Source organism: Ascaphus truei, chromosome 2 (assembly GCF_040206685.1).
Source record: "Ascaphus truei isolate aAscTru1 chromosome 2, aAscTru1.hap1, whole genome shotgun sequence".
Taxonomy (NCBI): Eukaryota; Metazoa; Chordata; class Amphibia; order Anura; family Ascaphidae; genus Ascaphus; species Ascaphus truei.
The window spans coordinates 203969402-203983493 of NC_134484.1; the positions used below are offsets into that span (position 1 = coordinate 203969402).

Here is a 14092-nt window from a genome sequence, read left to right on the forward strand (position 1 = left end):
TGGAACCATATATAAATATTTGACATAAAAGTTATTACTATAGTGCTCACTAAAAACATAACACGTTGTTAGGTTCTCGTCTCTAGTTAGAGAGGTGTCTCGGAGATGGCTCTCCAATCCCTCACAAGTATCATCGCACCGGGTGGTACTACTTTTTAGGCAAAAGAAACACTACAGACTTTGGCAACATACAGTACCAGTAGGATGGTAATACTGCGAGAAAAATAAATAAATAAATGATAATAAAACGGTTTACCTATAAACTTATTAGCTAAAAGTGGGCGACATTTTAGGACACAGCTTTGAAATTGCATCTGTCTATGCAACCTTCAAGAATCACTACAAATTGCAGCTGTACACTGCTACAGCAAAGTGTATTGAAAATTCTGAGAAATTCCTCAAATCATTTGCCGAGTCTCTTTATCATAAGATCAAATGAAGCAGGAGTACATCTAGTGGTTTAACATCTACTGTATATTGTAAGGCTTACTTTAATATGGACTCCAAGTCTGGGCACCGATACTCTTCCATCTTCTGGGAACCCAGATGTAGTGCACGCAAAATGGTCTTATCAAAAGCTTCAGAGGAGGGCTCCTTTGGGAGCTACATGGAAAGGAGAGGACACAATTAATGGTGTGTGACACACACACACACACACAATAAAAAAAGTAACTGACGTTTATAATATTTTCTAATTAGTTATTACAGGATATGTAGTCCTGTACATGGTGGCATTTAGAGGCACTTTAAAAGGGTAAGGCTTATTTTGGTAAACTTGGGAACAGGTAGTGTTGGCCGGTATACCGAAATATCACGATAATCTCCCGGCGTGCCGATATGGAAGATTACCCCTTATCGCGATATTTTGGGATGCCTGCTCCTGTGGTCAGAAGTGCAGTGAGCAGCTGTGCCATCTCTCTGCCTCGCTCCCCGCTTCTGAATGCAGACACAGAGGGAGGGGGAGGAGCTTCGGGCAGCATGGGGAGCGAGTGTGAGAGCAGTGGCTGCAGCAGTGTAAGGTAACTCCTCATCTCACTTTCCTTACATTAAATATGTTTTTAAATGGGAGTATCTCGGGTGAGAGTGATGGGATGAGGGGGATGTTAGGGTGGTGTTAGCAGTGTAGGTGAGAAAATGTGAAGTGCTGACATGGAAAAGGTTTGGAAATTTAGTGCCCTTGGTTTTAGTAAATCTAAAGAAAATTTGTTTCCTTTATTTTGATCAACATTTTTAGATTTACTAAAACATTTTAGGACCTTTTCAATCATATTTATTGCAATATATAGTTATCGCGATAAATTTATTGATATTATCATGGGTGTTTTTTTTTTTTTTATTAGTAACTTGTAACTTGCATTCAGCCACACCAAAATCACTTATTTTTCTTACAAAATGCCATTAACTTCCTTTTGTTCATGCTAATAAACTTACGTGTTAATACCTCAGAAGTTTGCCATTATGGAGGAATACAGAAACGATAAAGCATTGTGAATATCTCAAAGTCTTGTAGCTCCGTCTTTAATCGCACACCGGTGTGTGTGTGTGTTTAGAAATAGAATTTGGGAATTTAAAGCCGAATGGCTAAATGCTATAACTGCAATACAAGTTGTGAAGTTTCTACGCAATTTTCAAAACCGCTGTTCATTTTGCCTTTAAAAATGCTGAACCTAGCATCTACTGTGCAAGTGATACTTGGGAGATACACATGGTCACCAGGTCAGCCTGTGGTCAAAGGAAAGCCACAACATCGGGAGAGGACATTGCAGCCCCCTATTGGTGACCCCAGAATGCGCACTTTGTCAAAACCTTGCAAAATGTTAAAGTTTAATTTACCGGTAACTTGATACCAAGTTTTATAGTATAAAAAAAGTCTACGACATATTGAGTAGCTTTGTAAATCTATGCAGGCTCTCTGATAGCATAACTGAACTATATAACAAACATTCATCACAGGCCCTAAAGTGAGCAGCAAATGACCAGTGAAACACAATATACATACAGGTTAGGGTTTGTTAGGATCTTATCCCGAAATTATGCAGTGATTTCAAACTTGCAGTGTTCAGGGCAGTTTAAAAACAAAACAGTGATTGTTCCATTAATATATCTCAGAAATATGAAACTACTTTAAAAATGAATTAAAATTTGAAACAAAACGTAATTTGCACACAAAAATATTAATCCAATTATGGTTACATACTTTTAATAAGAATTCCTGCAGCTCCTGGTGTGACTTTGTCACAGAGGTTACAGAAAGATCAGACCAGGTTACCTAGAAACAAGAGATATAAAAATGAAATACCAGTTAACAGACCCAATATGTGCCAGACTAATATTTCACAGTATATATGTATATATGTATATATGTATGTGTATATATATATACATATATATACATATACATATATATATATATATATATATATATATAATATATATATTAAAGCAAATCTAACTGGCCAGCAGCCAAAATTCATTTCCTACCCTTCATGCTTACTTAGAACTTACTCTAGAGGCATCAGGCGGAGGTCAAAGTGACTTAAAAAGTAGTGCTACTCTACAGAAAATAAAAAAGTAAGTATACATTTGTTTGACATTGAGGGAACAGCCATAACTTAGCTAGATTTATACAATACTTGAAAAGTCGAAAGAAAATGCTTCCTAAAATAAAGTATATTTTTCTTTAAATAGAAAGTAGAAATACAACATCATCATTTAAAAAAAGTAATGGTACATTCAGGTTGTAAATAAAGTAGAGGTACCTCGTACCCCCTAGTACCGTCGCACTTCAATCACTTGGATTAGAAGATAAAAGACTGGCCCATGGCAAGAACTACCTAGCAGTGTGCGACAGGTCTCAAGATTAGGCTGGGCTGCACCCAGATTATTGTAGCTTGGTACTAAAACACTCAGTTTCCACAATCTATAGATCACGGTTGCGCAAAGTGGGGGGAAACGCAGCGGGTACAGAGGTCCCGCGCTCCCCCAGGGCATTTCAATTAAATACCGAGGGACAGCGTGCGTGCTCTGCAGCTTCTCACGTTGCCATGACTCCGTGGCATCATTTTATGTCGGAGCCGAGCAGGAGGGGAGGGCGCGCGAGCCGGGAGGTGAGCAGGCAGGCGGGCGCAGGATCAAAACTTTGCACACCCCTGCTATAGATCATTGTTGCCTGCCACTCTTCCAAAGTGGACAGCCTGTGTGTCCTGGAACACCTCTTGAAGTCATATCCATTCTCCCCTAGGATCCTCCAGACATTGAGTCCCCATCCAAAAGTGCTTCCTTGCCACCTGTTTCTGACAGCTTGATAATGGCCATTGGTTGGCCAGTCTCTGATGCATGAAGACATGTAACAGGAAGCAGGCTGTCCAAGTCTAGCACCTTCACTGCTAATTAAATCAAATAGCCAAGCAGATATTTTTATTCCTTCTATTTTTTCTGACTTGCTTGCTCTGCTCCTGCGAGTTTTCACCATTTCAATAGAAATTTAATTTCTTCTCTTCCGTAAAGTCCAAAGCTAGTAAAATCGTGTCCCGGCCAGCATATAATTGCCAAACACATACAGAGTAACGGTTTACCTCAAGAAAAAAGTCAAGTTATAGAAACTAAACAAGATGTTCTATTGGGTTTATTTCTATTTCAAAAAGATATTTCTATTTGACACCGCATCAAGGTAAAGGGGGCGCGAGCATCGGGGGAGGAAAGGCAGGGGGGCGCAGCAACAAAAGTTTACGCTCCCCTGCTCTCATCTGGTCACAGTTTGCCTTTCCCCCCCATGTAATCACTATACATATGATGAGAACGAAAAGAATGGCTTCTTTGCTACAGTCGCTCAACGAAACTAAAAGTTCTTATAGCGCATGTTCATGCAAGTATATACAGGCATACCCCGCATTAACGTACGCAATGGGACCGGAGCATGTATGTAAAGTGAAAATGTACTTAAAGTGAAGCACTACCTTTTTCCCACTTATTGATGATGTACTGTACTGCAATAGTCATATACGTGCATAACTGATGTAAATAACGCATGTGTAACAGGCTCTATAGTCTCCCCGCTTGCACACAGCTTCGGTACAGGTAGGGAGCCGGTATTGCTGTTCAGGACGTGCTGACAGGCGCATGCGTGAGCTACCATTTGCCTATTGGGCGATATGTCCTTACTTGCGGGTGTACTTAAAGTGAGTGTCCTTAAACCGGGGTATGTATGTACAGTGACGCCAGCTTGTGGAAGTCTTAATATGGAGGCAGAAAATGTACAATAAGGCAGCAATAAATAAAAAAATTCCCTTTTTCCCCCCTTTTCTTATTTGTATATGTAAAGCACGTGACAATGTATAATTCTACATTCTTACCTAAGCTGGCAATCGTTTGGTGGTTCTGCAAAAATCCCGATTGTGCGCCTAACTTAATGGCTGCTTCAGTCAGTGTAACTCAGTCGCTACAATGTATCCTGATATTACTAGGGTAACATGATCTATTGTTACAGTTTACAGCTCAAACGGCTGGGAACATTGGCAACAAATTATCCCAAACAGAAAAGTGTTTCAAAGATCTTGCACTGCTTGGGAGGTGGGCTAAAACCTGCTATAGAAATCAAGCTTTAAAACCAATTAAAAATGGCATTAAGAGTTGAATAAAATAAACTGGTCACCATCTAATACTAGAGAACAGATTTATATAAAAAAAAAAAAGTCACAAGATTTCATGTGTAGCCGCTTTAAAGGGCCATACAACAAACCCAAGTCCTGTTATATGACACTTAATGGCCCATTCACTTGAATAGGCTTTATATTGTCTTCCAGCGGAGGAAGGGGAACAGCAGCCGGTAGTAAATATGCCCTATACATGTTCTTTGATGGCAGAGTGGGTGACCCGTATTTGTAGTTGTATTTAGAAACTATAAGCTTTGCCTTTGATCAAGTCCTTTATCCAGACAAAAAAAGGGAACTGCACCTAATAACTTGTAAGTAATGCATAATAAATATACCATACGTATTACTGTTTCTACATTGAAATCAGTGACAACTAAAAAGTTGCTGTATATATTCTGTATGCAAATGCCCTTTACTTGTAGTGCATCAGTTTCCTTTATTTAAAATGGTGTAGACGCTTCTATTGTAAACCACTGCATTCTTCATTTACACTATGTAACAATAACATATGGGTTTGATGAGTTCTTCTAACAGAAGCTTGCTGTAGAGAAGCGAAGCTTGCTGTAGAGAAGCGGGGCAGTAGCTCACACACAGGACCCTTCCCTGCTAGTAAGAAAATGCAAAGACCTTTAGACAAGTGCAGTTAACCCAACCAAATGAGACATCCTTTATGATGGTGCTCATCTTGGTTAGGAACAGTGAAGAATACAAAAAGATTGGTAAAGTTTAATTTCTTCGTAATCCATCTAATCATTTTATCCCCCCCCCCACACCCCTCCCCCAGATTAAGTGCATTCACATGCATTGCGAATTCTTAAAAGCTGGCGTGGGGCCAGGTTTGAGAAACACAGATGTAGTGTTATTTACCCTTTTTCTTTTGGAGTAGCCTTCATTATATTAAGTACATATTCATTTATCGCTTCCTTATACGTGCTCTATCAATTCTATCGATCTTTGCTCTCTCCTCTTCATTCCACAAGTTTTTGGATAATGCAGCCAATGTATTGTTTGTACACACAGACACTCATATCATGTTTAATATTGTATTCCTGTTGGTACAGAACGTATGCATGGCATCTGCTCTTGCTCGGAGCCCAGGTACCATAGTTAAGCACTTGGAGATCTACGAGATCAAAGGAGGTAATAAAATAAACATTGATATCTGGGGGCGGGTGTGGCTTTATTAAAATGCTGCTACTATTCCAGGAAACCGCTCTAGTTGCTAAACCTCGCCAACAATCCCTTGCACGTCTCATCTTCACCGTTTATTGGTTCTCGCTCGCAAGTGCGGGAAGTGACATCAAAGTGAAATTTGGGGGTTCATCTGCTTATATTCCGCCATACTTTCTATCCCAGGCAGCAGGTACTTTTCTCCAATAAAAATGACGTTTAGGAAGGGACGAGGAATGGGCATTTCAGCAAGTCAGAAAACAAACGCCATGTTTATATATTAATCTATATATTTGTCATTACCAGGGCTCGACAGAGAAAAATGCACTCGCACGGAAAAAAAGTCACTCGCCAAGGACGGCGGCGGCAGTGCCGACTCCATACCGAATAAATACCGGAGCAGAAGCTGAAGCTGTCGGCTGGAGCAGATGATCACTTGGTCATCAGGAGGCGCTTGATGGCTAAAGGTGGGCGGCGGCAGCAGCAGCTGGAAAGTATTCAGATTCATGTGCGCAGCAGGAGAAAAGCCGGGTAGGAGGGCACACCTGCGGTTCAGTGACTTACTGAAGACTTCCGGGTCGGACTGCAGTCGGCCTTTCTTCTGCTGCTTACATGGATATGAATACTTTCCAGCTGCTGCCGACGCCTGCCTTTAGCCATCAAGCGCCCCCTGCCGACCAAGTGATAGTCTTCTCCAGCCGACAGCTTCTGCATGGAGTCAGTACTGGATTTGTCGAGCACTGATCATTACAGTTTTAGCTCATTTACCTGCTAGTTTAACGGAGAAATCCAATCCGTTTTTTCCTTCATTTTTTTTTTAAATACAGGAATGAAGCAGGGGGGGTCTCCAGAGCTGAACCCCCATTAATTAATCTTCCAGAGATGCTTACCTCCAAAGCGAGTGCCTATATCTCAGCAGTTTTGAGATTCCTCGTCCTATGGGCCAATAGGAAGCCGCACTGGATGATGTCACGGCTTGCTATTGGCCCATGCTTAGAAAAACAGCCATGTGACCCTTGGAGTGGCTACCGGCACCCTCTACAGAGGCAACTATCTCTGGATATAGGAGGTCCCCAGAGCTAAAATGAATAGGGTTCGGCTCCAGAGACTCCCTGCTTCAATCCTGGGGGTGGGGGGGTGGGGGGGGAGGGTTTTTGGAAGAGGGAACAAATAAAAGCTCCACTTTAAACAAGTTTTCATTATTACGGAGGGGGGGGGTTGCATTGATTTTAAGGAATACGATGAACAGAATATAAAGTGGCATAATTTGCATCTTATACTATATTAGTGAAAGCACTGTATGTTTGCCTGCCTGTCTGGATGTCCGGTGTCCCTAGGGGAAATCTCATTGGTCCCTTGGCCCGCCCGCCCCCGCACACCTCTCATTGGCCTGAGGCGGAGTGACGGGCCAAAGGACACACAGGGACACACACACACAGGGAACACAGGGACACACACACAGGGACACACACACACACACACAGGGACACACACACACACACACACACACACACACACAGACACACAGGGGGACACACACACACACAGGGACACACACACACACACACACACACAGGGGGACACACACAGACACAGTGACACAACACACACACAGGGACACAGACACACAGTGACACACACACTGTTACATACATTAGCGTGGCTCACAGTGTTAGCAGCACCCGCGCGCACCTCCTCCTCTCCCCGTGTCTCCGCGCTTTCACCCTGCCCCCCCTCCCCCGGCGCCGCTACAGTCAGCGGGACACACACACTATTATTACCCTTCAGCGCCCCCCCCCCACCCAGTGTCAGCGGCCGTGCGAGACCCCCCCTCTATATCTCCCACCTCTCCCCCCCCCACACATATACATGCCCCCCCCTCCCCGGCGCTACAACTCACCCCTCCCCGGCGGGGGAACAGCCAGTGGCCAGGCAGGCTGCCTCGCGGCGCCGAGTGCCCAAGATGGCGGCGCCCGGGACACAGCGGGGGAGCGGCCACAACACGCTGCCTCCCGCCTGAGATCCACGTGGGACCTGCCGGATGGGTGAGTGAGCGGCCTTCACCTCCCCTCCACCCCCCCTTCACCTCCCCTCCACCCCCCCTCCCCTCCAGTGTCTCCCCGATACCCCCTCCCCCCCCCCGGCGCCGCTACAGTCAGCGGGGGAGCGAGCTAGCGCCCGGGACACCGCGGGAGAGCGGCCACAACACGCTGCCTCCCGCCTCAGATCCACGTGGGACCTGCGGACGGGTGAGTGAGCGGCCTTCACCTCCCCTCACCCACCCCCTTTCACCTCCCCTCACTCCACTTCTCCCTTCCACCCCCCCATTTACCACCCCCCCTTCACCTCCCCTCCACCCCCCCCTTCACCACCCCCCCTTCACCTCCCCTCCACCCCCCCCCCTTCACCTCCCTTCCACCCCCCCCCTTCACCTCCCTTCCACTCCCCCCTTCACCTCCCCTCCACCCCCCCTTCACCTCCCCTCACCCCCCCCTCCACCCCCCACCTTCACCTCCCCTCCTTCCCACCGCCTCCCCCCCCCCCCCCTTCCCACCGCCTCCCCCCTCCCCCCCCCTTCCCACCGCCTCCCCCCCCTTCCCACCGCCTCCCCCCCCCTTCCCTCCCCTTCCCACCGCCTCCCCCCCCTTCCCACCGCCCCCCCCCTTCCCACCGCCTCCCCCCCTTCCCACCGCCTCCCCCCCTTCCCACCGCCTCCCACCGCCTCCCCCCCCCCTTCCCACCGCCTCCCCCCCCCCTTCCCACCGCCTCCCCCCCCCCCTTCCCACCGCCTCCCCCCCCCCTTCCCACCGCCTCCCCCCCTTCCCACCACCTCCCCCTCCCCCCTTCCCACCACCTCCCCCCTCCCCCCCTTCCCACCACCTTCCCCCTCCCCCCCTTCCCACCACCTTCCCCCTCCTCCCCCTTCCCACCACTTCTCCCCTTCCCCCCCCCGCTCCCCTTCCCCCCCCCCGCTCCCCTTCCCCCCCCCCGCTCCCCTTCCCCCCCCGCCGCTCCCCTTCCCCCCCCCCGCTCCCCTTCCCCCCCCCGCTCCCCTTCCCCCCCTCCGCTCCCCTTCCCCCCCTCCGCTCCCCTTCCCCCCCTCCGCTCCCCTTCACCCCCCCTCCGCTCCCCTTTCCACCCCCCCTCCGCTCCTCTTCCCCCCCCCCCCTCCACCTCTTTTTCCCCTCCCACCCCCCTCCCACACTTCCACCCCCCTCCTCTAACCCCTTCCCCCCCTCCTCTAACCCTTCCCCCCCCTCCTCTAACCCCTTCCCCCCCCTCCTCTAACCCTTCCCCCCCCCTCCTCTAACCCTTCCCCCCCCTCCTCTAACCCTTCCCCCCCCTCCTCTAACCCTTCCCCCCCCTCCTCTAACCCTTCCCCCCCTCCTCTAACCCTTCCCCCCCATCTCTAACCTTCCCCCCCTCCTCTAACCTTCCCCCCTCCTCCTCTAACCCTTCCCCCCTCCTCCTCTAACCCTTCCCCCCTCCTCCTCTAACCCTTCCCCCTCCTCCTCTAACCCTTCCCCCCTCCTCCTCTAACCCTTCCCCCCTCCTCCTCTAACCCTTCCCCCCTCCTCCTCTAACCCTGCCCCCCTCCTCCACCCCTTGCCCCCCTCCTCCACCCCTTGCCCCCTCCTCCACCCCTTGCCCCCCTCCTCCCCTTCCCGCCGCCCTTCGCCTTCATGCCCGCCTTACCGCCTCCCCACCCCCGCCTCTGCCTTTCACCCGCCCTTACTCCGGCCGCCTCTGCCTTTCACCCACCGCCTCACAGCTGCACGCACTCAACAGACACCCGCCACACTCGACACATACCTGCCGCCACACACACCTGCTGCCTCCCGCCCCTACGCACCGACATCACTGACCCACCGCCTCACACCCTAGCAGGACCCCCACTCACAGACAGCACTCACAACCCACGCGCCAGCCGCCGCCTCACACCCTTGCAGGACCCCCACTCACAGGCAGCACTCACAACCCACGCACCACCCGCCGCCTCACACCCTAGCAGGACCCCCACTCGCACACAGCACTCACAACCCACGCGCCACCTCCACCCTAGCAGGACACACGACTCAGATTTTTACATCACTTATGCCACCAAAATATACATTGTACTGTGGTGTGGTTACAATAAACCATTTTTATACAACATCGTATTACATTTTCTTCCATCTTTCTTTTCAATATTATTATCCAACCTTTACAACAAACAGTCACCTATTGTTCCACGATTTATAAATAATACTACCTATTACGGATTTACATCCCGGGCAACGCCGGGTCTCTCAGCTAGTCTCATATAAACTGATCTTCATATCACAACTTTTCTAAACGTTTGGCAACAAATCCACCCGAAATTAATTTTGGATAAAAAGGAGTCAGCACTTTTAAATCCACTATATATGTGTTCTGCACCAAAGAGGCAATCATATACTGCACTGTGAGGCTATGATACATACATATTCTGCTACCACCTCATCCTTTTTAGGTTTACTGCTCGTTCAGAAGTACAATGCATGGCAAATGTGTGTATTTCTCGGTGTACACTTCATGATCAGCTTTAAAAGAAAATATAAGCACAGTCTTTAAAAAAATAAATACAAAACATGACTACTTTTATTATGTTTTAAAAGCATCATCTGGTAGCAATAGGTTTCTAATAATAAACTGATTTCCATTCAATTTACATTAGGGCATATGTTAGATAGATGTATATCTCTATCCTAGCCATCTATAGATCTATCTGTATACATACACACAGCCCAGTTTTGTTTAAAAACAAACAAAAAAATAACATGTTTGATGCCCCTCCATTCGTCAGTCATGAACAAGTTTTACAGCTCATCAGTGAAAGACAACATAAGCCAGGTCGGGATGCCCGACTCGTCTTGGCACTGAAATCTAAACAAAGATATGCATTCATGATGCAGTTCAGCATATTTCAATAAATGATCTTGATCTGCTCCAGAAACAGGCAGCAGATGGAAGGGGCAACTAGTTCTCTCCTCCGTGTCAGCAAGAGCCTCCCTTATCAGCTGTTGTAATTCAGCAGTGCTAAGCACAGGCAGCCTTGCATTGTAGGCTCCTACAGCATCTAAGGAGTTAAAGCTATGCCACTTTGACTCATGTGGTTATATACAGTAGGTAGCAGTTATGTTCCAGCCAGCTGCAGTAAACCCAAGTCCCCAGACTTCTGCATCTTTGTAATAACATGTTGAGTTGTGGATATAAGCACTGACAGGGGACATCACCCTCCCCTTCCATCTCCAGGCTCACTGGGCCCAAGTAACCACACCCCAGCACTGGGGGGAACAGATTAAAAAAAAGGCTGTACAGGAAAACAAGAACAATCATCCAGGCACAATAAACGTGTAATACAGTTACATCAATAATGCCGCAGTAATATACACTGTAGATATAGATAGATATATATATATATATATTTTTTTTAGCATTATTGTATCAAGAATATTTGTCCAGGAGACACAATTTGGCTTGCAGGTATTTGTGACCCCAGTCATCTTCCTCCTCCTCATCCCCAGGTATAGGCAAAAAATAAAGTGAAACCTCTTTGTAACACGAGGCTCTGAGGGACTCACGGGAGCAAATACTCATTTAAAAAACAAAAGCAGAGGGGAGAAAGAAGAAAATTGTGCCGTCTCTCCCTACTAGATTTGACTGTTAAAGATTCTGGAAAAAGGCAAAGTATTGGTGGGACAGCGGTCACATGAAAAAAATGTTGGAACTCACCAGTTATAACAAATAAAAAAGGTTTATTGATTTGCATAATAAAAAACATGCACAAAACGGACAAACAAAAAAATCTCCGCCCATGCGTTTCACATCCAAGTTTGTTCTTTTTCAAGGAATTGTTAAAAGATTCTGGCCTATGGAGTATAGAGTCTATACAGAACCCCCTCAGTAGAACATGATAATAACTTGTGCACATGCAGACTTACCTTAAAAGTGTACTCCGAATGCTTGTCAGCCCTTTTTCTCTGCATGCCTTTAAAAGTGATCTTCTCAATATGTACAGCTGAAAACATAAAATATTTTAATTCATTCTTTTTTGGAAGTTATATGGAGAAAAAATAAAAATGTAAACACTTTTTTTGTGCCTATAGACATACCAGGTGTTTGCGTATATATGATGGTATGAATTGTATAGATGTTAAATTAAATTATATATATATATATATATATATATATTAGGATTAGATCTAGAGTATCTTGTATTGTATATGTTTGTCCATCCAATCTACATATCGTATTTTATCATACATTGGTCACAAGATTTAATACCTAATTGACATTACAATGTTTTAGTTATCAACATTCTCTAATCAACTTTAAATTCGTGATTTTGATTATGTATATATGTCCGGTGTTTAGATATCATTATTAAGTGATATTAAGTTTTCAAGTTCTATTCGGGGTATAGAATATATTTGTGCATTTCATGATATGAGATAAATTTTTACTAATATATATATATATATATATATATATATATATATATATATATATATATATATATATATATATATATATATATATATATATATATATACACATACACACACCACGAATTAAGTATATATAATTTATGATGCTTTTATAGTATCTTTGGTTGGGTATATGATTATGTACTGTGTCAGATTGAGAGGGATTTATCGCTATATTGTTATGATACTATATAATTATAGTGTATATACACTCATATTATGAGTTATATGTTTATATGCTAATTATTTATCAGCGTATATATCCCACTTCAGATTGTTTTTAACCCTTTCTCTTTTCTTGATCATATTTTAATTTAGGTTTGAAATAAAGCTTCTATATAGATTGTATATTATTGTGCTAATAACATGTATATAACATTTTCCCTGTGTGCCCCATACCAGCTTCTATCCAATAGAGTGATTACTCTTTATATCTGAATGACTTTAGACCTCATTATTGACTAGATGTATATATATTGGTCAATATATGAGATCGATCTATCTTTGAAGCCATTCACTATGGAGATTACTGTTATGGTACACACTTGATTTTCTGCTACCTGTGTTGTGTTTTTCTTATTGGTCCTCCCCACCAGATGGCGCTATAGTGACAACTCTGATAGTCTACCAGGATCCCCAGATTACTGGAAGATCTCGTGAGACAGTCAGAGTTCCGCTTGCGTCACTTCCGGTTTCGGACGGTATCAATCAGGTACTATTTCTATTTATACACACACACACACATACGCCAGAACGGGTTATACTCTTTGACAAAGGGCCACGGCCCGAAACGCGTCAGAGTGAACAACTCTGCTCCCTTTTGTTATGTCTCCAGTCACTTAATAAATTAGATTTTGTATTTATGGTGTGCCGTTTCTACCTGCGCCCCCCCCTGCTTGCAGTGCTCCACTTATTCCTCCTACGAGGTTGCCTAATCCTGCCATCAATTACTACAGCTGGATGCACGCCTGGATGAGCTACTACATGCAATTATTGGATATAGGCTCCGTTGAGCCTCCACTTTAAACAGTGAGTTATCAATGGACTTCCATTATGTCTTTTAATACCAGATACCCTGTATGTTCTAAGTAGTCTCAATTAAGTGTGGTGGTGAACGGGGGTATATTTTTACCTTTTGGTTGTTGTGTCCACCAAGTACCCCATAAATCCCACTTTTATTAGCCTACCCGGGCGACTACTATAATATGAGCTACAGGTGATTATTATCTTGTATACTACTGATGCTCTATACATTCTAAGAGCAATTATATAATATATTTTCAAGATTGATGCTTATTGCTCACTACCAAGGGATTCAAAGAAGATTATTGATGAAATTATCTACCTGTGGATTGTATTCTGCTGCACCGATGCCTGGACTTTGTCTACCTATATACCAGACATTAAATATAATGCACTTATTTTTAAGGTAGAAGTGCTCATTTTGCAAAAGCCATGCCAAAGTGCCCATTTGCAAACAGTACAAAACCAAGGCAAACTCGCAATTATTTTCCTCTCTCTCTCCCCCCCTTCCCCCCCCCCCCCCCCCAACATTAGCATTTTTTGGCTATACATTAATTTAAAAATAATCTGCGGATGTGTGATGTATTTATATGGGAAACCACAGGGGAAAAAAATAACCAAGCCAGATACTGTGCTCATTATTTTCTTTACAAAGACAAACACAAGGAACATCTCTAGCAAGCACAGAAAACCTGTAGCAGATTGAATATGTTAAAAACTAATGGTTCTATGGCACAT

The 14092-nt window shown here is 45.0% G+C and overlaps 1 protein-coding gene across 3 annotated transcripts in view; it reads right to left on the reverse strand.

Annotated features, from left to right (window-relative positions):
* Window positions 1-14092, reverse strand: part of ZCCHC2 (zinc finger CCHC-type containing 2) — a 71035-nt gene that overhangs the window by 16937 nt on the left and 40006 nt on the right. For all 3 annotated transcript variants that reach the window (XM_075585859.1, XM_075585860.1, XM_075585858.1), the window contains exons 3-5: window positions 11786-11862; window positions 2198-2269; window positions 491-603 (exon numbers count right to left, since the gene is read on the reverse strand). In XM_075585859.1, the coding sequence (XP_075441974.1) occupies window positions 491-603; window positions 2198-2269; window positions 11786-11862 (262 nt within the window). The remainder of the gene's footprint in view (window positions 1-490; window positions 604-2197; window positions 2270-11785; window positions 11863-14092) is intronic.